Source organism: Aedes albopictus, chromosome 3, assembly GCF_035046485.1.
Source record: "Aedes albopictus strain Foshan chromosome 3, AalbF5, whole genome shotgun sequence".
Lineage (NCBI taxonomy): Eukaryota > Metazoa > Arthropoda > Insecta > Diptera > Culicidae > Aedes > Aedes albopictus.
Genome location: NC_085138.1, coordinates 203,335,360 through 203,362,624, shown reverse-complemented (window position 1 = coordinate 203,362,624; position 27,265 = coordinate 203,335,360). Strand labels below are relative to the sequence as shown.

Below are 27,265 nucleotides of genomic sequence, written 5' to 3'. Positions count from 1 at the left end.
GTCTGGTCTGTTTCGTTTCAGGTTCGAGATCTGGTGGAAAAGTGCACTTGCCCCTCACAATTTCCCATGGTACGAGTATCGGAAGGAAAATATCGTATCGGAGATACCAAAGTGCTTATTTTTGTTCGGGTAAGTACAAGGATTCATACGGGCAAAATGGCTCAAGAAATTGTTTTTTTTTTACCCTACACCGCTTAGGTATTTGATGTGCAATTGTACTTGTTATTTATTGTTTATTGGGTACGTTGGTTAGTCTATTAGTTTAACAAACTATATTCAAGTCAAGCACAATCAGATTCAATATCAATGAGGTACAGTTACAGGTGGCTCAGATAAACATTGCGTGCCATTATAGTTGTCTCTTTTGTTCTATCGCTGATCTTATACAACTCAAATAGTGACGTCACATGTTGTCAGCGAAACAAACAAATTGACCGGATCGTTTGAAAACCATACCTCAGCTGCCACATCCGGCTCTCCACGTGCACGCTAAAACCGAATGTGTAAGCCCTACTCATAAGTGCATAATTTCCAGACCACACAAAAATGTGTAACAGTTACACATTCACAAAAACAGCTCGTACAATTTGTCTAGATGCGAAATGTTGATTTTTTTTTTGTTTTCCAAGGTCACTAGTAAACCTAGCTAGATCGCCGTACAATTGCGAATTTAACGAATCTGTGGACACAGGCTTTGTGAATGTGTAAGTGTTACACATTTTTGGCGTATTCTGGAAATTATGCACTTTAGTGCTGAGCGGCGTTAGCGTGTGTGCAAAGGACGTGTATAGTATGGTAGCATAGAGATCTCAAAATAGTTTGAACTAAAGGGTGATACGGTCAAAATTTGTTTCATAACTTGAGACTGCGTACACCAAAACAGCTGAATTTTAGACCAGTAATGGTACATTATATGTAATTTATACCTTAAAATTTTCATCAAAATAGGTTTAGTATTTGCGGAGATATTGTGAATCCCAAAAACTGCAAATTTAAAAAAATAAGAACACATTTTTACTCTTTTATTTATAAAACCAGAAATACTGAACCAATTTCAATAAAACAATTTCTGCATGCAAAGTATACATATCAAAATGTTGTGTTAAAATTTCAGCCGTTACAAAGTTATATTTGTTTAGGTGGTCAAATTTTGTCAAGTCAAGTTAAATTTTGGTCACATAGTTTTTTTCATAACTTTAGACTGCGTACACCAAAACAGCTGATTTATGGATCAGTAATGGTTCATCATATGTAGCTTGTACCATAAAATTTTCATCAAAATCGGTCTAGTATTTGCGGAGATATTGTTTAACCCTGAGATCTGCAATTTTAAAATGTTGTGCACAAATAAGAACACATTTTTACTGTTTTAGTTATAGAGCCAGAGATACTTAACCGATTTCAATGAAAAATTTTCTGTTTGTGAAGTATGGATATCAAAATGTTGTGTAAAAATTTCATTCAATTTGATCCAGCCGTTACAAAGTTATATTTGCTTAAGTGGCACCCGGTCAGTTTTTTTCATATTCATACTGCTACAACTTTGAAAGTATTTACAAAATTTTACTAAGAACATATTTTCATAATAGTATTATACTGTAAAATTTTGATAAAAATCGGAGCAGTATTGATAGTTCTATTATCAAAATTGTGCTTTACTGACCCTGAATTTCCGAAAATTTACTATGGAGCGCCTTTGTACAAAATTTTAAAAAGGTAGGTCGATGGTTTTATCTAGGCTTAGTGTACCACTTATGGCTATAGTACCTCAAATTGTTTTTAGTTGATTTTCAACCTTCAACGATGAAAAACAACAAGGAATATTGTGTAGATACAAGATCACACTCACAAAAGATGATTGCAATCATTCAAACTTCGCAATTTGCAAAAATTGTTATAGAAATAAATCATTTTCCTTATAATTTCGGCTTCCTTGCACCCTATTTCGCCATAGTGTACCAGTTATGGCTAATCCCATAAGAAATGCATGCAAATAATGCGAAGTGGAACCGAAATAAGAAAATGTGTCCATAACTGGTACATGGTTCCTATCATTGGCACACGCCGTAATAAATACTAAAAGTAGTTTTGGCTCAGTTTGTTTATTTTTCCTGTAAAGTATGGAAACTACTCAATCATTTGACATATTGGAAATATTCGTCGGTCTTCTTCTTATTTTTGTAGAAATAGTTTTCCTTAGGTATATATCAACCAATATTTAATCGATTTTGATGAAAATTGTATGGTACCAGTACAAGCTACATATAATGTAGCATTACTGGTCCAAAAATCAGCTGTTTTGGTGTACGCAGTCTAAAGCTATGAAAAAAAATGTGTGACCAAATTTTGACCGTATCACCCTTTTTGAAAGGGGGATGCCCTCTAAGCTCAGCCTTCCCCACCCATGCTTCTTTCCATAAGCTGTACATGTGCAGAAACAGAGCAAGAGTGATCATTCCAAATGAAGTCTTTCTTTGCCCTATGATGCTAAATTTATTTATTTTCTGAACATTCTTTTCAAGGATGATTTTTGCGATAACGCAATTTTTCGATTTTTCTTCCAGCTTTATTTTCTAATTAACCTTGCTTCACGGCTCCTGTCTTAAATTATCAGCATGATATGCATCAACATGACACATGTACATATCCAAAACCAGTTGATTTTTTTTTAGAACAAATTGTTTCTAAAATACAAGGGATTTGGTTCGGTCTGGCTGAATGTGATTTGGAAAAATGGTGATCAGCGCCATCGAAACATAACTGCTTTGCCTTTTCCCTATGTAGGGTGCGCACTACCGTCAAGTCGCCATTCACCGTGGGTCTAAGCAGATTTGGGGCGAATAAGGGCTGTCGTTTTACACCAATCTTATAAACACCATTGTTACCGCTGTTAATTGTCTTCATTATAGGTTACAATTTAAGTAATAACCACAAAATTTAGAAATTTTTCACAAAAATTGGTTGCCTGATTCCGTGGTAGTGGAGACCTATTCATCGTGTATCGGAAGCTTCCTTCTATTTTGTTTGAAAATTATCAAAACAACCTAGCCAAGTGATTTTCTTCATTTCTGGAGCTCGATTTGAATAGGTCGTATGTACTTTTGTCGATTAAAAATTCGATCAGTAGGATTCGCTTATTACAGCGAAAACTATTGAAATTGATCAAAGTTGATACATGCAGCAGAATCCTTACAAAACAGGCTTTCCGTTGCATCATTAAAAGTCTCCAAAATATCTCCCATATTTCTACAATAACTAAAATAAACTGATCGAATTTTATATCGACAAAAGCACATACGACCTATTCAAATCGAGCTCCAGATTTATATTCATATTAGGGGCTGTCCATAAACCACGTGGTCATGAGGGGGGGTTTGGCCAATGACCCTATTGTATGGACAAATAAAAAAAATTGTATGGACTCATGACCACGCGGGGGGGGGGGGGGTGGGTGTTGGAAAGTCCCAAAAAAATGACCACGTGGTTTATGGACAGCCCCTTAAACAAAAACTTGCAAGATTTATTGAAAAAACGAATGTTAAAATGTTTTAATTTGTCTACTTATATGGGGCACGGTGAATGGAGACCATTATTGATTTTAACCGTGCCCTTTTGTTTCAATTAAAAAATAAGTGGAATCGTAAATACTTTCTAGGTGAACTTGTTTCGATAATGAAAAATACATGCCTGATAGGGTATGTGTTGTGTGTGTGTGTGTGTATTCCTTCTAACCCCCACTGTCCGGCAGTGGTATTATGGAAGTAAGTTGTCTGCAATGCCGATTTGTTGCTATTTGCAAGCAGCTTAAGTCCGGGAGTTAGAGGATATGCCTGATAGGGTATGTGTTCCATCAGTAATCACATGCTCCCATTGTCATCCTAATCGGAAACAAGCGATTACGGCACCGATTGACTCCGTTCTTTTTGTTTTCATGGGTGCTCACTTCTAACAAAAAATACAAAAATAAGAAACAAAACAAACAGCGCTTCAATCCTTTGTTTTTCGTGGGATGAAAATGGGAGCCACATGCTTAATAAGAGAACCAATACCCTAAGTGAATTTTATTGCTTGTTGGTGAAATAAAACCGTTAATACATTAAGTGAATCACTTTAATCACATAAGCACAGCTTTTTACTACGAATGCAGTGAACGAGCAAAATACTGCATTATGTAAACACACTTTATAGTGTCAAAATGATACTGTAAAAAGTTTCTAACCAGATATTTGACATGGTAATAATTCATTAGTGTTGTATTGTTGTATTGGACGTGAAATTGTCATGTCATTCAATTGTAGTATGCAAATAATGAAAAAATATTCGAAGGCACACGGTGAATGGAACCCCCACGGTGACTGGCGACTTGACGGTAATATATTTTCAGATTATGCAATAAAGTTCGTTTTTTACAGCATTCGAAATGATAATCGCTCGGAAGTTCTCACACTTTAACTTGACGGCATTCCTCCCACTCCTCCGGTAGCCCCTCCATTTCCCAGGTCCTGCCAATCAGCCGGTTAACACTAGCCGGTGCTACAATATCATCCTTATCAGCTATTGAATGGCATCCTCTACTTCACTCAGCGAGGGACTTAGCTACCATTATCCGCTGTGCTATCGTAGTAGTTTCTTCTTCACCACTCGAATGTTCGTCGAAGTACTTCTTCCAACTTTTGATCACATTACATTTGTCTGTCAAGAGGCTCTCATCGAACAAATCATTCCTTTGACTATTTTGATGTCCCCATGGTGCTCTCAGCTTCGTTGATGGCTGCTTCAGCTGTACTCTAACAGTCCTCAACCGTCCTCATGAAGCTCTCCCACACCTGGCGAGGCGACATCTAGTTGTTTCAGTCGCCCTATGTCGTGCCGAGGCAGCCGTCGGTACCATACATTGTTGGTTTAGAGATTTTTGGTTGCAGTTCGACCATCACCGGGCTGCAAAACGGTGGGTCGATAAGGAGAGCGTCCAACATAGCTCTGGTCCGCACAAGTTCCTACCTCATGCTTCCACGGGTCAAGCGATGACAAAGACCGCCAGCTAAGAGTTGTGTGCTTAGCTGGTAGTGCAGCCTGAGCACTGTTATCCTTCTGACTACAACTAGATTGAGGAAGTACGTCTCGAGCGTCTGTTCACCAAGGAGGTGCGGCTCAAACAGTGCCTGTTCTGACATCCAGCAGCTGAGTGTGAAATGCTCCTCCACTGGAAACTACACCTAAGATGCCAGTCCCACCACGGTGGACAGGGAACCTGAGGCTAACAATCCACTGTTCTCGTAACCCAAAAACTGTTACAGAAACCGAAAATGAAAGATTACGAACTGATGCAACGGCAACGATTTTTAGCGCGAAACAACGAACAAGAATTGGAACTTGGAACTTGGAATGTATTGATCCTAGCCCAGCAGGGTAAACTGACACAACAAGTTAGTGAGGCGTGCCGTATGAAGCTTGAGATTCTAGGACTGAGCGAAGTACGTTGATCGAACTTTGGACAATACATGTACAATACAATACATGCAGATTGGCACCGGGTCGATTTTTGCTATACTCTGGCCTACGAGGTGAACACGCTCCTCGTTTCTGTTCAGCGCTCGCGTTCATGCTGCACTCATGAGGTGGGGGGAAGCTATTTATGAGAGGATAATTGTTGCCAGATTCAAAACACGGTTTCAAAACCTTACCATGATCCAATATTACGTGCCAACCGATGCTGCCGAATTGCAAGACAAAGAGAACTTTTACACCCAACTTAATGCTATAGTGGATAAGATTCCAAAAGGTGATATAAAGATTTTCATGGGCGTTTTTAACGCGAAGATTGGATCCGACAATTGCCGGTTCAACACACGCTGACTGGAAGACGCTGCGGTGAAAAGCTGAAGAACCGTGCTGCGGATATTCTGCAAGATGGAAGCGTAGAAGATCAATGGAGTGCCATCAAGAACGCCTTCATCGCCACTGGCGAGAATAATTTGGGTGAGCTACGCACCCACATCATAGATGACACCTGCAGGAGGATACGAAGGAGGAGGAACGAAGGAACGCCAAAGCCGTAGACCGTCAGCGCTATTCGGCTCTTGAGAAGGAAGTAAAGCGCTCATGTAGTCGGGACAAAAGAGCGTGGGCAGACAGTCGCAAAGAGCGTGGGCGAGAAAGCCGCAAATACCGGCGATATTCGTCTCCTCTACGATGTCTCACGGCGATGAATGCTACATGCTACGATGCCCGTGAAAGACACATCTGGACAGCTTTTGACCGACCCGGCTAACCACCTGAAACACTGGTTCGAGCACTTTGGAAATCTTTTTGGAGTGTCGGCCACGCCTCCAATACCTCAGCATGATCCGCCAAGGGTTCGACTCATTACTCGTGTCAACACCGAAGCTTCATCATTGCAGGTGATAGAAACAGCCATCCGTAGTGTGAAGTCGAACAAAGACCCGGGCGTCGATTGCATATGGTAAACCTCGACATTTTCGGTCGACTGGATCAGGCCATCTTAGTAAAGGTGCCCAACAACCCTTATCGCAAACAGTCAAGTGTCTTTGAAAAAAATATCGGCCTGAAGCACATACACTGAAGTTTTTTTTACGACGGTAATGATACCGCGTTATTTCAAAAAAACGTCGTAAAAACCATCGTAAAAAAAACGACGTTATTGACACATTCTACGGGCCCCGTATCATCAATACCAACTTTTCAAAGTTGAGTAATGACATATTTGACATTTTTATCACATTCTACATTACTTTTGTCATCCAAAAATGTATTCGACATGATATTAGTATGACAATAAATATAAATTGAACGAGTATTAGAATTAACATTAAAATCGTGATTTTAAGTCTTTTAGGCACACTTTTCATCCAAACTATCGTATTTTAAACACCAACACACTGATTTTTCAAAAGTATTCCATCATTTGTAAATAAATGTATGTAGATTTTTTAGCAAAAAAAGATTTTTAATCGGAAGACTTTACAACTTTGAAATATGGCTGATCATAGTATGGGTTTTTATTGCGTTGTAACGTCACGAAAAATCAACATTTTTAAATTTTATTCAAATACGGAAAACGTTACAAATATGAAATTTTGTATGCTCTTTGTACTCGAAAAGATCTTTCAAATGAGCTAAAAAAAAAAGAAAATCGGTTCACGGAAGCCTGAGTTTCACCTGGTTGAAGTTTGCGTTGTAACGTCACGAAAAAAAGTTCTGTGGAAAAGACCAAATCTTTCTGGCTTGGACGGCTTCTGAATTGGACAAACGTAGTTCTATATTCAAAACAGTTTCGTTCTCGTTGTGTATGAGCTCTTTTTCGAGATATCGTTTATAAATTGCGTACCATTGCCGGCTAATAAACTACGTAGATTTTCGAAGAACGGGGGAGATGGTGTTTGGCCAAAATCTACGATGTAATTGTACTGCAATAATGTAAAAACTTTTAATCGTCATCTAATACCACTCAAACCAAAAATTTCTGTGATATGAGTGGCCAACAGGCGAAACACTGACGAAACTACAAAGTTATTGTGTTGGTCAAAGACTTACAGTTGATGGACAGTTTGATTTAAAGTTCCACCAACAGGCGGCGCTAGAGAACTTACAAATTTTAAATTTCATACTTCTCAGGATCCCTTTTACATAAAAATATGATTTCTTCGGTAACGTTGTTTGGTAAGTAAAGGACTTGCAGTTGATTCACCAATAGATGTGAGATTTTGCCATTAGAAGACGTTAGTTTCCATTTTGCAAAAGCAGGCAAGGGGTTAGAATTTCTTGAAAAGTATTCTACAAGCTGGAACTTTATTCGTTTTGGACATATTGCATTCAAATCAAATTGTAATCAAAGATCAATATATAATTCTTAACTCTCAAAATTTAATTTGATTTGATTCACTTATTCCTTAGATATAAGAGTTAATAGAACACAGTCAAAAATATGATTCTGCTTAAAGCGCTCCATCTTTGTGTAGAGCTAACCAACCAAGTCCAAAATTGTAGAAATTACAGATAACAAGATGAGGAACTATCAGTCAAAATTTGAGAATTTTTGATATATTTTATAAAAAGTTACGGCTTGTTGAATGTGTTTTGGGTAATTATTAAAAGTGGCATGCCTTTGAAAATTTGCAACTGCTACCACTGTGTGGTAGAAATTAATACCATGCGGCTATTAAACTGAAAGTCTAGTGATCTACCAAACAACTTTAATGAAGCAACCATCTTTCCAATTAATCACGATCCTAAGATAAGTAAAACTAATCATGTGTATGCCCTCTAGCGCCTCCTAATCATACGACCCATCAATTGAAAGTTCTTGACCAGCCAAACAATTTTGTCGAGGACACCAACTGTCTAAATAGTTAGGATCTTGAAATATATGGGATGGATATTACGTCAGTGTTACATCTATTTTTGATATAACATGAATCACCGACAAACAGACGTAACACCTACGAAATTGAAACTCATGTATCTCGGGACTCTAATTACTTAAACTTTAGACTTTTAGAATGTTGATGTCTTTGGAAAAGTTGTTTATCTTGTCAAGAATTTTCAGTTTAAAGGCCGTTTTGTTCATGTTTCTAACTGACTAGTGGTAGTTGAAATTTTGAAAAATAATGCACTTTATATTTATTCAAAAAATATTTAACATGTTGTAACTTCTTATAATGTGCCCAAAGATTTTGCCAAAAAATAGTTGCTCAACTAATCAAAATTTGTTGAAAACTTTTTGGAAAATTCTAAACTATTGTAAACTTTTAATAAGCGTCGCCCATTGTGTCTGAATCTCACATCAAATAGTAAATCAGATGTAAGTTTTTGACTTATCAAACAACTTTGCCAAAGACACTAACTCTCTAAGTAATTATGACTCTGACATATATAGGATGGATTTTTTTTTGTCAGAATTAGGTCTATTTGTCTCTGGATCACAGAAATTGATGCCCCTAAGTGGTATGCAGATCCTCAAGTATGTCTTTGGTTCAATAACTGCTCGCACATCTTAAAGCGTTTTTAATTGAATCAATGACATTGCATAAATTATTGAAAAAATGTTTAATTCGACGGCGTGATTAGTTTTATGCTGCAAAATCTAAATAGGGTGCCTGTACCAATTATGGCACTACCTAAGGAAAACTATTCGTACAAAAATAATGAGAAGACCAACGAATGTCACCAATATGTTAAAAGGTAGTTTAGTTTCCATACTTTACAGGAAAAATATAAAAACGGAGCCAAAACTACTTTTAGTATTTATTACAGCGTGTGCCAATGATAGGAACCCTGTACCAGTTATGGCTACATTTTTTAACTTCGGTTCCTTTTCGCACTATTTGCATGCATTTCTTATGGGATTAGCCATAATTGGTACACTATGGCGAAAAAGGGTGCAAGGAAGCCGAAATTTTAAGGAAAATGATTTATTTCTACCATAATTTAAGCAAAATGTGGACTTTAAATGAGTGCAACCATCTTTTGTGAACGTGATCTGTTGTTCACAATTTTTTTCATTGTTGATATATATCGTTAAAGGGTGAAAATCAACTATGGCGAATAATTGGTACTATAGCCATAATTGGTACACTTACCCTATCTGGCGGTGCGAAGTAATGAATATCAACGGTTTAGTCTTTGAAACAATATTAGATGAATATGGGTGGTACTAGGCCGAAGATGGGTACCATTAACCTTCATGAAGGAGTTTTCATACTGCTGATAGCAATAACTTGGCCCTCCGAGCCATTTATCACAAAACGGATTTTTAATAGAATAAAGTTGCTCTTGGAGCAGTAAAAATAAAGCAATAATATATTCACAAATTCGGACAATTTTGTCTGATTATTCTGATTCAAAAATGATGTGCATTTTCGTGACGTTACAACGCGAGCAGAACCCTGTTTGAAACTGAACGGGCGTTGTAACCTCACGAAATGTAAAAGTCGATTATCCAAAAACGAATCCGAAATGTATATGTTTTATTTCACTGCATTGAAGAACAAACCAATAAATTTCAATGGTGTTTCAATCAGTTTAAAATCAGTTAAAAATCAGTTTAAAATAAAAATCCGAGCAAATTTTTCAAGATTTTGGTTGCGCGGTAGAGGGGGTCGAATTCTAGCGCGTTGTAACGTCACGCTACAAATACGCATTTTAAACAAGATTTTCCAATGAAAACTAAATGTTAAATAGGTCAAACCTATCGGAAATTTTACAAGGAATCTGAATGTGATAAAATATTTTGAGGTTTACAGTCGTTTTTATGAATTATAGTGAAAAGTCTGACTACGAATGCGTAGAAACATTGTAACGTCACGGTAGAATGTGCCTTATCTCAACGGCGTGATGAGTTATATGCTGAAAATTTTAAATATCTGGCGGTGCGAAAGCGCGTTAGTCTTTGGAACAAAACTAGAAGAATATGGGTGATACTAAACCAAAGATGGGTGCCGGTGTCATTAACCATCATGAAGGAGTATTCATACTATTGATAGCAATAACTTGGCCCTCCGAGCCATTTATCACAAAACGGATTTTCAATAGAATAAAGTTCCCCTTGCAGCAGTGAAGATATTGCAATGATCTTCTTCTTCTTCTTCTTGGCGTAACGTCCTCATTGGGACAAAGCCTGCTTCTCAGCTATGAGCACTTCCACAGTTATTAACTGAGAGCTTCCTCTGCCAATGACCATTTTGCATGCGTATATCGTGTGGCAGGCACGAAGATACTCTATGCCCAAGGAAGTCAAGGAAATTTTCTTTACGAAAAGATCCTGGACCGACCGGGAATCGAACCCGTCACCCTCAGCATGGTCATGCTGAATACCCGTGCGTTTACCGCCTCGGCTATATGGGCCCTGCAATGATATATTCACAAATTCGGATAAATTTGGCTGATTATGCTGATTCTAACATGATGTGCATTTTCGTGAAGTTACAACGCAAGCAGAACCCTGTTTGAAACTGAACGGGCGTTGTAACGTCACGAAATGTAAAAGTCGATTATTCAAAAACAAATCCGAAATTTAAATGTTTTATTGCATTGAATTGAAGAACAAACCAATAGATTTCAATGGTGGAAAAAAAAAATCAGAATATCATAAAAATCCGAGCAGATTTTTTAAGATGTGGGTAGCGCGTTAGAGAGGGTCGGATTCCAGAGCGTTGTAACGTCACGCTACAAATACGCATTTTGAACACGTTTTTAGAATGAAAACTAAATGTTCAATAGGTCAAATATATCAGAAATTTTACAAGGAATCCGAATATGAAAAAATATTTTGCGGTTTACGCTCGTTTTCATTAGTTATAGAGGAAAATCTGACTACGAATGCGTCTAAACGTTGTAACGTCACGGTAGAATGTGTCTATTTCAAAAAACGTCGTAAAAAAGTCAAGTCACGTTAGAAGTGATCCTGACTATTTTGCGCGTGTTTTTGAAAAAAAAAAACACGGTTTTTTTTACGACGGGTTTTGAAATAACGCGGTTTTTTACGACGTGTTTTGAAATAACGCGGTTATTTTTACACGGTATCGCGTAAAATAAATCGCGTAAAAAACCGCGTAAAACAACTTCAGTGTAGGTACAAAGTACTGCATAACCGTGTCTTGTCCGATATCATTCGGGTTGTTGTTGGAGTAAGGCAACGGATACTACTTTTCCTCATCGTAATCGACGAGATCCGGGTAGGTGCGATTGATCGTGAACCAAATCGTGGGTTGCTGTGGCAGTCCATTGCCATGGAGCATCTAAATGACTTCGCACTGGCTGATGACGTTGCTCTCCTAGCTCAACGGCGCTCTGATATACACAATAATATACGATCGCTCCTCGACGGCAGGCCGCACCATCAACGTCAGCAAGACCAAATCGTTGGATGTAAACACGGTCAACCCTTCCAGCTTCACGGTAGCTGGGCAAGCCGTGGAGAATGGTGAATGCTTCCAATATATTGGTAGCCAAATGGCGGCCGATGGTGGTACCAAGATCGACTTAGGTGAACCAACCCCCTGGAAATGACTGTCATCTACATTCAAGTGGAGTGAAGCCTTGACGTGGGGTTGATTTGAATAGGCAGTTGCATTAAGAAGGAATCACAGTGATATTTTCTGTTGGAGCAGGCGTTTTAGTTCACATTTAATTTAATTGTTGTTTAAAATGGACTAAATTTAATTTCATACTGGCGCGTCTTGGAAATTTAACAAAGAACACTTAACGCATTGCACAATATGCAAAAATGATCATTACTAAATTGCATGAATTATGAAATGAATTATAAGATTGGCCAAACTGAAATTTCGTAAACAAACACGGTGCGCCCCAGCAAAGGCGACGACTTCAAGGACTAACGCTTTCTTCAGGGGGTTGAGGTGCACGGATCAAGAAGACGAGGGCTGCTTTTGCGAGTTTTAGAAATGTATGAAAAAACAACCAGATTAGTCGACGCACCCAAATCCGAATTTTCAACTCGAACGTGAAATCTGTCCTGCTGTACGCCAGTGAAACTTGGTGTGTATCAGCGGAGAACACTTAACGGCTGCAGTGCAGGTCTTAGCGCAATAGATGCTTGCGGTATATAATTCGTGCACGGTATCCTCACAATTGGATCTCCAACGTGGAGCTCCATCGTCGATGTCATCAAAAACCGGGAGCGAAAGTGGAGCTGGGTCGGCAATGGCGGGAACGAAATTTGCAAACAAGCGTTAGATTGGAACCCAGCAGGCACACCCAGAGGCCCATGGCGGCGCAACCTCAACAAGGAAATAAAGGAAGTCGACAAAAATTTGGCCTGGCCACAGGTCAAGGCGATGGCTGGCAATCGCGCAGGAAGGAGATCTTTCAATTCGGCCCTCTGCACCACCGTGGGTGCTCAGGTCTGAAAGTGAGTAAGTTTGGGCAAGACGAAAATTTCTACCTAACAAGCAAGGCTAATAACTACCTTCATTCGCACAACAGGGTTTTCATACAAAAACAATACGGAGGGGTTAAAAATGCCGATTTTAGCGTTTCGTAATAAATGGATGTTGCCTTATACTCGCCAAACTATAAACCGTAACTAAAATAGCTTTGAAGCTTTGAATGTTTACGGTTTGTTTGAAGATTTGTATGTTCACGGCTTATCGATTAGTGTAAACAACATTGAGTTTGAACCATCCAAGGTTGTATCTATATATTCGGTTAAATCAAACATGATGCTAAGACAACAATACTTGCTCACAAATAAAAAAGCAATGAAAAAAACGACGGTTTGCATGAGTCACCACGTGACCTAGAGAAAAACGTAAAGGCTTTATTGATTTTTCGCTTCATATTTTTCACCGCAATGCAGCAGTTTAGTTTTTAATTGATTTCCTCTTCTATGCATTTTCCGTGTCCTTGCAGATTCTACGGTCGCACGTAATGGTTCGGGTCGGCGGAGGTTGGGACACGCTTTCGCACTACTTGGATAAGCACGACCCGTGTCGGTGTAAGGCGCAGCATCGCTCATCGGTGGCCGCAAGACTAATTACCAAAACAAACCAGTCGAACAACGGCATTGAGCTGCACAAGGCACAGGTGGTTTACGAGCGGTAAGTGTCAGCGGAAGCGACGAGCTCGTCTGAATGTCGTTTGGGCTGGTCCAATTTCTTATTAGGCGAATTGAATTTAAATGTAATATAATTGTTTCTTAAATGCACACCCAATGAAACTTATTTTGTTGGAAATTGGTGTGGGTACGTTTCCTGTTTTTTTGGATTGTTTGGGGGATCTATCGGAAAGAAAACTAACTTCAAAGCACAAAATGAAATTCATTCTACCTAAAGTTATTACAAGTTTTACTTTTGTGTTTAATATGCTATTTTAACTTGTAAATATTCCCCTAGAATCAATGCACGTTTATAGGGCTCTGGCAGAATAGAGGCTCGCAATCCTATTTCGATTGCCAACATTCAGGCCATTTCGGTCCGTGATTAAGTACTAGAGATGTAAACCTTTCCTTGACACATATATGTTCTGTGTTCTGTATGTCCATATGTGTTGTCCTAATTTATTACGCATTCGTAAGGTTCTACTACAATATGTTATATTTTAATATGCATTTGTAGTGCTTCATTATTTTTCGTAATAAAGTGTCTCGAGTACCGTAAAACTGGGTAACTTTGATAATGCGGGTAACTTTGATAGTACGACAGGCGTTGTATAGTTAACCTTAAAACTACAATTCCTTCAATCAGTTTAGAAAAATGCAAAAGTAGATCAAAACCTATCAAAACCATACATATGAAAGTTTGACTTAGACGTATTTTCATTAAAACCAAGCTTATATAAAACTTTTCGAATAACAAATAAAAATTGTCGATATTTTCGTCAACGCCTTCAAACAATCTGCTCTACAACAACGTTTTGACTATTTTTTCAATGAAAAGATACTTATTATAGGTAGACCGATCATAGTACCCAAGTAACCATTTCTATGCTGCCCAAATTCTGCAAAGTGACGTAAGCGCCATTCAAAATGTCGGTATTTGTTGGTATATTATATGTAATATCTGGTGTAAAAATAACACTGTGGTATGCCTGTTGTGTTAGAGTGCAAGATCTAGTCGAAATCTATCATCTATGGAAAGAAACTTAGAGGATGAGCAAGAGTTTTATGCATAATTACAAAAAAATGGGCCAAAACTATCAATGTCGCTTACGTCACTTTGCAGAATTTGGGCAGTATGCCTTCTGGTCTTAGATATTATTTATTAAGGTTTTGTCATGGATGTAATAAACCCATTTTAGGTTCAATGAAGCAGTTCTCATTGTAAAGTAGCTTTAACGACACAAGCAACTTTAAAATAGTTAATAGATAGCCTAAAGTATGACGAAAATCAATGCTTCCTGGAAGATATAAACCAAGCCCAGGGATAGAGAAACTGCTAGAAGAAATTATAGCAAAAATATTCAAGAAAATTCTAGAAAAACTGTAGCGCAATCGGTGATGTCGCTTTTTTTGAAATCCAAAGAAAATTTCAAGTGGATTCTTCTTACAACCTCTGGAACAATTGCTGGTCGATCACCATAAAAAAATGAACACTTAACTAAAAATCTCGTTCTAACGCAATTGCCAGGGGAGGTACTGGCAACCCTTTAACAGACTTTGTTTTATAAAACTCTGAAATCAAAGAGAAAAGTCTAATAAATTGACGAAAATGTGGTGGTCCGGGGCCCTGATCCCCCCCCCCCTAAATCCGGCACTGGGTATTGCAATACTAGATGAAGCGATTCCATATTGATGGCGGGTAGTGTATATTTATAAGTTCATAGCCATCGCTAGAACAGAAACGGGTTGAAATAGCCGTTCCCTTCCTTCCAACTTTCACAGCACAGTGTCAATCTATCATATAACGCCTACAAGTTATGCAACCAAGCGAACTGTGAGTAGTGGCACAGTTCGCTTGGTTGCATAACTTGTAGGCGTTATATGATAGATTGACACTGTGCTGTGAAAGTTGGAAGGAAGGGAACGGCTATTTCAACCCGTTTCTGTTCTAGCGATGGCTATGAACTTCAGAGTAATAGCATAGCATAGCATAGCCGACCGTACACATTAGTATGGTACACGCTTGTATGGAAAAAATAAATCTTCGCTCCAGTCAACTTTTTAGATCCCATTTAGGTCCCATATGAACTGTACAAAATTTCAGTGCTATCGGTGAAACTATAATTTAGCGCAAGTGGTTCAAAGTTTTCATAGGATTTACTATGTTACTATGGGAAAAGTTACACTTTCAGATAAAAAATCCCAGAGGTCGTCCCTTGTCTCCTTAATTCAAATCGATCAATGATTCTTGTAGAAAAATCATTTATGAAACTTTCCTTCGAAGACCGCAAAACAATTGGATGCTTGTGGAAAAAGTTATTGATTTATTACCGATTAGTGATCCAACGAACGGCTTTTTATTTTATTTTATCAGCAGCACTGCTGCTGCCGTTGTGGCATGGGGTGGCGGGAAGCATCACCACCTCCAGAAACAGCAGCAGCCAAGGCAGCAGCTACAGTGCTGCTAATAAAACAAAACAAAAAGCCGTTCATTGGATCACTAATCGGTAATAAATCAATAACTTTTTCCACAAGCATCCAATTGTTTTGCGGTCTTCGAAGGAAAGTTTCATAAATGATTTTTCTACAAGAAACATTGATCGATTTGAATTAAGGAGACAAGGGACGACCTCTGGGATTTTTTATCTGAAAGTGTAACTTTTCCCATAGTAAATCCTATGAAAACTTTGAACTGCTTGCGCTAAATTATAGTTTAACCGGTTGCGATGAAATTTTGCACAGTTCATATGGGACCTAAATGGGATCTAAAAAGTCGACTGGAGCGAGGATTTGATATTTGTCCCATACTAGTACACATCCTAGGGTGGCTGTCGATAGTGACGTTCAATGCGCCAGAAAAGATGCCTGGGACTTGACAAACTTGTCATTCAACGAACTCTCGACACCTGGCCAGGTCCTTACGATCAGCGGGGATGGGGAGGAAATGTTGATTAGATATCTACTCAGAATATGTCCAAGAACTTGGCCCACTTCATAGATATCAGGAGTTGGATTTTGGATAGGAGTTTATGGGACGCTTTCCTTGGCGAGAAAGCAAACTTTTGGCATATTTATGAATATAGTAGGTTATTGAAATTTTCATTTACCTGAATAGATCTGAAAGTAATTATCAGTTATACATATAAAATGGCTAGATCTCACCAAACTGGATCATTTTTCTGCTGATTGCTTCCAAAAACTCCATTTTCTTATGATGAGACCTTCTTCCTTCTTCCTCAACAGGCCATGTCGTCTCAGCAGGGGGTAGTGCCGGTCTCAACCAGAAAATTTCCTCCCAGGAATCGAGATTGTTGAACTTCAGGGTTAAGCTTTCCAATTGATCGGGAATATTGCAGCTTGCCGGTCTCTAGTAACAACAACCATCACACTCCTAACATTCCTTTCTCTTCCTAACTGACTGTGAGGACTTGACCAGCGCCAGTATTGATCTAAAAGGTATAAGCTGCATGAATCGCGCTTTGTGGAGTTCCCAGTCTCTTATTCAGTTGGATCTCAGTGGAATTCATACCAGTTCTAATCAATCACGGAGGAGCAACCATTGACATGTATCGTCAGAGTTGAGAGGTTTTTTTTGAAACCATCGGGTTCCATATTTCTGTAAAAAAAAGTTTAGTTTGATATAAACTTTGTTGAAAGATTTAAGGCGATAAGCCAAAATTTTAATTTATTTAACTTGATTTGAATAATTTCTTGAAAAAATGCTTAAAGTCGAGTGCTCTTTTAATAAAGAGCTTTTCCTTTACTCAAACGCGCAAGCCATCAAAAACAGTTAACGGGATTAGCGAGGCCTAAATTTTTAAATTCGTTTGGGTGTAAATCCTCGACAAAACAAGAAAACTAATATTTACGAATCCTTTTAGAGTTCTTGTCTGCTTTGCTACATGCCTAATCAATTTCACATCATATTTGTTCCGTTTAGATCACCAACGCCGTCATGGAAGGCAAATACCCATACCGCACAGACTGGATCGCCCAATATGGATAGCCTGGGCAGTACGTTGTCGCCGCCATCCCGCGCGCGCAGTCGCAGCCGCAGTCCAAGTGCTCAGCGTAAAATTACCCATAACAATGAATCGACGACGGCGGCAACCGTAAGTGACTCACTTTGGACGATGGTGGAACGGAGCACACAACAATTGGAATTAAATGTCAAATTGTTTCTCCTTACTTTGCAGGCACACGAGAAGGGCTACCTCGCTTCTCCAAATTTGACTCGCCGTTCGATGTCGCCTAGTCCCCGTCGCTTAGATATGAAGAAAAAGCAAAACTCGCTGGATTCGAGTTCGACGGTAGTAGCAGCAGCACCAGCACAAGCAACTACTACCGTTCATAATAGCGGAAGCAATCAACTGCACCAAGCAACGGTCCACTTTGAGTGCGATCGTGACGGTTCTATTATAACTAATACTGATAGCAGCAAGACTGAGTCCTCCAGTGAGGACAAAACGAGCAAATACGAGAACATCAGTGACAACGGCAGCGAAATCAGCGACGAGGGTTATCGCAGTTTGGGAATAATACAGGCCAACGGAACGGCGGCGACGAGCCAAGCACAAAAGCGAGTGTCCTTGTACAGCCAAGCCTCGAACGAAGATGCTGAAATTAGCGGTATGTACCTACCTAGTCTGGTTTGTTCTTAATACATATTTGCTATCTACCTTACCTCAAAATTATTATTTTGTAATTTGTAATTTATTTATTTAGAAAACGGCAGCCTGTTAGTTATTACAACTTTTGCTCAGGTCAAGGAAAGGTGAATCGGACAATTTGACATTAGTAATTAGTGAAGGAAATCAATTAGAACCTATTAGCTTTCAATATAGACAATCTAACAAATTATTATTATTGGAAACCACTCTTGAATGCTGTTAGTGTAGGCTTCTGCTTCAGGGCCAAAGGCAGATGATTCCAGAGTGATGCTCCGCTGATAAGGACACTCTTCCCACTAGACGTAGTATGATGTGGTAGGACGAAGGAGCGTGCTCTAATGTTCGCCCTCGGTTGAAGATGTTGAAGCAGGTACGGCGGTAGTTCACGGAGGTAGCCGCGTCGTAGGAAGCAGCAGACTCGAAGTTTATAGTTGTCCAGGAGGTCCCTTCCCAGAATGGTATGGCATACCTCTTCCGTGGTATCCCGTCGGCGAAGACCGTAAACAAAGCGTACGGCCGATTTGAAGCTTCGGTGTAGCTGCTGCTTTAGTGCTTCCGTCAATCCCGAGTAGTATACAACATCGCAGTACGTATACAGTGGTACGATGACAGCTTGAACGAGTTTTTTCCGGGTGGCGAGCGACAACACACTTTGAAATCGACGAAAAGTCCGCAGTGTGCTGTAGACCCGTTTCACCACATCGTTGACTTGGTCTGTCCAACATAGTCTCTTGTCCATAGCAAGACCCAGATTGGTAACTTAATGGGAAAGCTGAATGGGTTCTCCACAGAAGACAATATCGTTCTGACATTGCCTTCCCTGATGACATTGCCTTCCCTACTAAACACAATTGCCTGGGTTTTCTTAGGGTTCGGTGTGAGCATATTGTGCCGGATCCAAGCTTCGATTGATATCAGGTCTCGGTTGATGATGTCTACCAGTCTATCAACCTGACTGATAGGGCCAGAAACGTAAATCTGAAGATCATCGGCATAGAGCTGGTATTTGCACTTCAGGACACTCGGTAGACTGTTAATAAACAGGCTGAACAGCATGGCACTCAAACACGATCCTTGGGGTGTTCCATCGATTAGGGGCAGATCCTCTGACGTGGCGTCGCCGTGCTTTACAGTTTGCCTTCGTTGGTTCAAAAACGACGAGATCAAGTCACAGGCCGCCGGGGAAAATCCAAATTCCCGGCTCAGTTTGTCTAAGAGAATTCGATGCTTAACGCAGTTGAAAGCTAACGAGAAATCGACCAAAACCATTATTGTGCAGTGTTGATTGTCGAGATGTTGGTAGATGTTGTGAGTGACTTCTGTAAGTGCGGTGGTGGTGCTATATCCCCGCCTGTAACCGGATTGATGTGCGGCCATTAGATGTGGATTGGAGACGTCTAGATGATAGGATATCTGCGCAAGCAAAATCTTTTCGAGGATTTTCGAGATCGATGGCAGGACACTGATTGGGCGGAAATCTTTAGGGGCTGTTGGATTACCTGATTTTGGAATCGGTGTTACAACAGCTTTTTTCCGGGAAGACGGAAAGGTCTTTTCTGCGATAATGGTGTTGAATATGTGTGTCAGTAGTGGAAGTATGAAGGGGCTCAGCATTTTCACGAAGGAGATTGGGAGATGATCGCTTCCAGTAGCATTTGAACTTATCTCGAACATTCTTCTAGCTACTTCCTCTACGCTGGTGGGTTGAAAATTCAGTTCTTCTTGATCGTGGGCAGGTGCTGTTTCCTGAGTTACCGGAACCGTTGCATTGCGACTGTTTGGAAGTGCTAGATGCCCCTCCGTGAAGAACTGGTTGAGATGATGGGCGTCGAAATTGTTGGATGGTGTGGCTTTCTTTTCGTTGTTGTGTACTCCCTCCCTACGCAAATTACTCCAGAGCTGTTTGGCAGGGAGGTCAGCAGAGAAGTTTCGGTCGGCGTATTGCTTCTTGGCGTTGGTGATCAGAGTCTTTGCGCGATCACGGGCTTGTACGTACTCCCTCCACTGATTGCTATTTCTGGTTCGGTTGGGATTGCGGGCGTATAGCGCATACGCGAGATCTCGTACAGCGATAGCTTGTTCTATGCCTCGAGTTATCCAAGGTGTGCGTTTATCGCGAACTTGAATAACTTTTTCCGGGGCATGCGTTTCCAGAAGAGACTGCAATTTTGTTCTTGTTATTTCGATTTTTCGATTGACATCGTTTGTTTCGTAGACGTCTTGAAGGTCAATTGCTTAGAAGTCAGCTTGTAATCGAACGATGTCGATTCCGCGCATATTGCGAACTTTCATCGTTTGGGGTGCGGCTGAGGGAACATGGATGTCTGCAATCAGGTATACTACCTCATGGTCGGAGATGGAGCTTCCGTACTGTGTCTTAGACGTACGGATGGAAGACGGGGAATCAGTAACCAGAAGGTCGATGGTTGTAGCACTTTGTTCGGTTATCCTTGTTGCGGCGGTTGGTAGAATGGTGAGGTTGAAGAAAGAATGAATGCGAGCAAGGGCCTCCGCATTGCCGCTGAGATGGTTCGCTGCAACGTTAATGTTGTAATCACCGACCAGATAGATTCTATCGAAGTCGAATTCTTGAAGGTCAAGTAGCAGTTTCTCGTAATGCTGTACAAAAAGGGGATTGGATCCGGTCGGGTTGTACACCACAACAACACATATGTTGTGGTTGTTGATTTTGCTTTGTACTGCGAGGTACTCCAGTCGAGTAGAGTTGTCTTCACCTGGTTGGGATGATTGGGACTGCTTTGATCCCTTTCTGGACGTATAGCCCGACGCCGCCGTGAGATCTAGCTCTGTTTCCACGTCCGGTGGGAAGGGAATGACGGACAAAGTTGTATCCAGGGACCCGAATTGGTCCCATGGGTGATGACGGACGCAGCATAGTTTCCGTTACGGCAAAGAAGTGGTAATGGGAGGGATGAAGCAAAACTTTGACACCATCAATATGGCGTTCAAGACTTCGGACGTTGAGGTGTCCGATACGGAGGCTGGAATTGTTGGTTCTAGACATTTGGTATCAAGTGTAGTCGTCAACTGCTAGTGCGTTTTGGATGTAGAAGCAAAAGATGTGTCGGGCCCCACTGCATCGAAGAACACCGAAGAGTTGTTCGCCTCTTCCACATGTCTGGTCAGCTCGATGAGATGGTCAATGTCTTTCACTTGTGTGTAGCGAGGTTGATTGGGCAGGAGCACCGAAACCGACCCGTTGCGAACAAATACCGATTGGACCAGCTTCCTATGTTTCAGTCTCAATGCTAGGTTGCGGATCCGGAAAGTTGTGACGGGGAGTACTTCGTTGAGTGTGAACCGGTAGTCTAGTGGCAGTTCAGGAAGGATCTGGCATAGTTTGACATCGTTGTATTTTCTGAAGTACTGCCGGAGAACTGCATCTCGCGCCTCGTGATCATCGAGGATGACTATGATGGTAGGAGTCAGGGACCGGTCGGTCCATTTGGAAGCCTTAACGGTTAATCGGAAGCAATTAACAACGTGCGACATCAGGGCGGGGATGCCGAGGAAACCAAAGAGCTCTTTTACGATGGTTGTAACATTTTCGCCGGACCGGTATGGGATCCTGTTAATCGCTATCCTGCAGTTGTTCACACTTTGGGAGCATGTTCTGGCAAGCTTAGCACCCTCTTCGATGATTTCGAGTTTACGCCCAACATCATCAAGCGCTTTTTGCTGCACCGCAAACCTTTCTTCCGCTCCACTGACCTCTTGCACGCGGCTTTGGAGACGGTCGATGAGCTTTTTGTTGGTTGATCGTAGGGAGTCTAGCTCACTTTGCAGCTGTCGGATCTTGGAAGTTAGATCTTCGATGTGTTCGGCGATTTGTTTGAGGTTATCGGGAGCAGGGGGAGCCTGGGGCGACGACTGCCTCGGAATAAGACTTCCAACGGCGCTGCAATCGGTGAAATTTATTAATATTAATATCTTTATTTAAGAGATTTGCAGCCCTTAGGCTGGCTCATCTCTGCCCCCCTAACCTCAAAATTCTATCAGCAACACAAACGAGGAGCGTTAAAATATGTTTTCGATATCGGCTTGAATATTCTTCTTGATACACACGCTAGGTTTCATACATTTTTTTAACTCGTAAAAGTAGCCTATTTTCTGCTTTATTAAATGGGAGAGGAGAGCGGAGACCAACTCCGACTCAACGAAGGAGAAGCGGCTACTTTTCCGACATAACCCTAAACCGTTCCCTCTGTTGCCAAGCCCATTGTTTCTCCGGGGCCACCAGAAGGTATTGCCGTATTGCTTCGGTTCGGCGAGGTTCGAATCTTCAAGGTTTGCCGCTTACTCTTGCAAGTACGGACTTCGTAACTCGTTCTTTTAGGAGGACAATATGTATGATGGCGCTGGAGTATTGCAAGATTCCCAAGTGACCTCAATGTCCCCTATAGTCCCCGTCGTCCATATGGTCCACTGCACGAATTTATGCTGGTCTGCTTACTCTTGCAGAAAATCTGACGTTTGAGCGGTGCCGGCACATTCCAAACGTCAAATTTTCTGTGAGAGTAAGCAGGCCAGCATGAATTTGTGCAGTGGACCATATTGCCACCATTTTGGACCCACCCGCGCCCCAATTACCGTTTTTCTTAGCTTCCCCTAATTGGCCATTTCGCATCCTGACGATCCTGGTGGCCACATGTCCCTAGCACTGTTGCCCAATGCCATGACGAACTCTTCCGCATTCGGGATTTCATCCAGGTTATTTCGCTGAAGAGTCGCTTCTGCAGTGAGAACTCTTACTTTCTACTCTTTCGCCGGGGACTACCGCCGCCAAATATTGCCATTTCACAAAACATAAGGAAAAATCGATTGATCAAATGAGCGGCACTTTAGTTCTACCAAATGATGAAGGCTACAACGCTCATATAACCAAATAACATAAACATTTTCCTTGCTTTATTTTTTTTCTTCTATTTAATTCTAGTGCATCTCGAGCAAACAAACTCGGACTCGCAAGTAACGCCAACGGACGACAGTAGTTCGAAAGCAAATGATGAGGATCTCACCACAATCTCGGATGAGGGGACAGCAAAATCCGACGACGTTGACAAAATCGCAGAATTGCCGGACACTGTAGATTCCGTGGGCACTCCAGAGTCGAATTTTGCAAAATCCGGCGTGTTCATCACTGATGATGAGATCACAATCGATATCGCTAGCAGCACTGGCCTAAGAAAGACTGGATTTTCCGAAAATTTGTATGATCCAAACAGTCCGGTAACGCCCAAGTCAACGACTACGGCTTCAAAGATTCCCAAGTCGCCCTTGCCGTCGCGACGCAAAAGTGCGGAAGGGTCTTCAACGGCCGCCAGTGACAAGGCATCTACGTTGAATAGGAAGATTCCCACATACCGATCCGTTCGTAAGGTGAACCCATCACCCGACCAGAAAGATAACACTTGGAGTGGCAGGACCACCAAGCAAAGAACACCTCTCGCAGCAGACACTTTTGATACCAAAGCAAACTCTACACAAGTTCCACTATCCCGTAACTCTCCAGTGAGGACATCCCAGTACGACAAGAATGGCCGGAAGATTAAGCCTGTTAGCAATTCGGTAAACACATCTCCTAGCAAAACCGGACCAACGTCGGCCTTGGCACAGCAACTTATGGAAGCGGCAGCGGGTGCTCAAAATGATACGCAAATCATTGAAAAGGTGAAACAACTGCTCTCTAGATATTCATCGAATCAACCCATGACACCGGGCGGAAGCGAGTATGACGACTTCACCACCGCGTGGGTCAACAACAACGGAGTAGTTGACCGCAACATAAGCAATTCGCCGAAAACGCAGTCCAAGCGAAGCTCTACCGTTTCCACTACGTCCGAAGGCGCAAACTGCAAGGAAATTCCCTCGGTCATGTCACCACGGCGGGACAATAAGGGTATGTCGAAGATTCCGGCACCGGTTCGGTCCAACACCGGTCTGTACTGACACCGACGCAACCAGTCATTGAATAGTTTTGGTGCTAAGCAATGATTGCCGATGAAAGGACTCTTACACTGTTCTAAGGTGAGTTGTTGGGATGAGCTTGTTTCACATTTTTTTAGAATCTCTTTTGGACTATGTGAATTTTGATAAAATTTCGAATTACCTACCAACGTTCAGCCTAATTTACCCAACAGTTGGTACCTAAAGTCTACCGATATTCAGTATAGAATTAACGGTCGTTTCACACCTAGAAAAAATGACGGATTTCAAAATAGGCTCGTAAAATGGACTATGAGCCATTTTACGAGACGTTTCGGATCAGCTGATCGCTCATTTCATGAATGAAAATTTGACAGAAGGTTGCGCCCAAGCCCGTGAGTGTTAATATCAATATCAATCAATATTAATATCAATATCAACACTGTTGTCGTTTCGTAAAATAGACTATTAATGGGCTATAATATTATGTTTGTTGAAATTAGGGTGGTCCCGCAAAATATCAAAATATTTTTTTTTAACTTTTTCAGTTTTCAAGTCAGCTGAAAGCAATATTAAAGTTTTTCTTCGATCTATTTGGAAGAACTTTGCAGAAGACACCAACTTTGTAGGCCAATAATATTGTATATTGCGCTAGAGCAATTTTTGAAAATTGTGGTAGGGTGGACCCAAAAATTCGATTTTTATTCGAATAACTTTTGTGTTTTCAATTCTACGCAGTAGGCGTCTTCTACGAAGTTTTAGATCTAGAAAATACGGTTATTTTCATACATTTTTTTTTGGAAAATCCGGCTTGTGAATGCTACGCAAATACTAAAACAACTGATGCTCGAAGCTGCCAGCATGGCTGGCTTTGAAATGCATTTCACAGTAAGTTCGGTAAAATTGTCTCATCACCGATCTGTACGGTAAAAATTTCACAGTATTCCCGTAAATTTGCCTGCTTTTGCTGTTCTTCGGTGACTTCTCAGATTTTCTCTTGTAATTTCAATAATTTCGCTGTAAATCTGTAATTTGCTTGTTTACAGACAGTTACAGACCAGTTTCGGTGATTTTTTTCACCGAATACTGTGACTTATTCTAATAACTTTTTTCAAAATCAGTATACAGTCTCGACAGATAACGATTCAACCATTTGATCCTCTAACAACTTTTAGGACAGATTGAATGCAGTTAGTTAAGCAGAATAAGTACGTCAATGATTAATTATTCAACCCACATTCCACGAGCGTGTCGTTTTCAATCATCTGCAATTGGATCGCATTCTATTCAAATGACGTTCATTATGCACCCTTATAGGATCAACACAAAGTATCCGTTTGGAATGCCGAAACCAAATCCGAGATATCGAGAGTAGGTTAAGAGGAATACAAAATGCAAATTATCCCTTCAATGATGATTGCTGCGCTCTGCTCGACCTATTTTCGATACTTATAGGGAATCGATAGAAGCTGACACTGTTCTGTCCTGATAAGGAATTGTAGAGCGCTCGAATTAATTATCTTGGGTTGGTCTAGATTGCTTCCTTAACGGGTTTTCCATTCAACTACAGAACAAAATCTAGTATCATATGGATCTGCATTCTAGCAACATGCCGACATTGTCATTCCGGCTTTAGTAATTTCCTGGATGCTGGGTTCGCCGTAGAAGGCAGTGAACTCGTGGTTCAACTTTCGCTGCAAAACATCGTTTTTGTCGTTCAAACACTCCAAGTGCTTTCTGGTCCTCCTCTAAAGTGGAGCAAGTCTTATTCGAACAGGACCATTGGTTTTATCAGCATTTTCTAAATTGTACACTTGATGCAGAGGTGATTTAAGGAGAAATATCACAGAATACAAATATGGCTGCCACAATGGCCGGCTTGGTCCCCTACTTACGTTTTCAAGAGCACCGATCTTGAAAATTCGTAAACAGATGCTCTCGATTTCGAAAAGCTGCCTCTTTTTGCACAAGTGTAGCTTGGTTCGATGCTTCGTTCATCAGATTTGTGCCTCTAAAGTTTGTATGCAAAATTGCCAAAATTGCAATGGAATTTCTTGATGTTTCACCTTAACTCACCAATTGTTGCACACTCCATGCTTTCCTCATGAGGTGTGCAACAATTGACGATTTACCCTACTACATGGCGCTCAGTAAATAATTACAAAGCAATAACATGTTTCTATACTATTCTCTTCCACAGGTCCCAAAGGAAATGCAGGAATGAAACGACTATGTGCTACAATATATAGTGTTTCCTTTATGAGTTGCCATCATCCGCGCTTAGCATCATCAGTTACATCGGGATATCCATATCATTTATATCTGTGTGTGTTACATGGAAGTGCTGTTATTAACATAAAACTTCACGGTTCCATTTTTACTCGCTAAAAGTCGATTCTGTCAGTGCTATGCTTTTCGGAAGTCACAATAGAGGTTCTACTACGAGATTACATGCTCCTAATGAAACATTTAAGAAACCCTAGAAAAGCATTCCCAAGAACTAGACTATAAAATCCAAGTACTATCAGTGAAGCGGTGCTTTTTAACTGTTTGTTTAGAGAAATTTATTCCGTTATGAATACCAATTATGTTGGCATTGAAAAAAAACGTTGATTTTGAAGCAAAATAGAAAGACATGTGTAAAGTTAGGTACTACATATATTACTAGTAAACAGTAAACTTCTAATGAGTTTCTCCTAATATTGCTGTTTGAGCAAAACCGAAAAAAAACTATACTAACTTTTTCTAAACTTTACTCGCTAACATATGTCCTCTATACGTAGTTAGGATAACAAGCAATCGAGTACGCGAATCTTGAACCGAAGGGAGAGATGCAACAAAGAGCGAAACAAAGACATGCAGCAACTGGATTCGTCCGCAATCAAGGAAAGTCATCAATAGTGCAATCTAAACGCATAATAACAAAACGCCATATATAGTCCCAAAATATTTACAATAGTGAAGTAATACTCCAGTCTAGTACCGTTTGAATGTTGAATGAGCAACAGCATTATATTTGATAACACTTAGAATCTGTCAATAGCCAACAGCCAGCGTTGCGTGTTTGTAGGCG

At 40.6% G+C, this 27,265-nt stretch overlaps 1 protein-coding gene across 1 annotated transcript; it reads left to right on the top strand.

Moving 5' to 3' along the window:
- LOC109404964 (GAS2-like protein pickled eggs) lies at positions 1–26,546 on the top strand. The gene is made up of 6 exons (XM_062858625.1): positions 1–129; positions 13,390–13,577; positions 17,517–17,688; positions 17,773–18,205; positions 23,204–24,294; positions 26,393–26,546. Exons 1-5 carry the CDS (start codon positions 67–69, stop codon positions 24,214–24,216), a joined length of 1,869 nt encoding a protein of 622 aa, XP_062714609.1. The 5' UTR covers positions 1–66; the 3' UTR covers positions 24,217–24,294; positions 26,393–26,546.
- Positions 26,547–27,265: the final 719 nt, after the last annotated feature.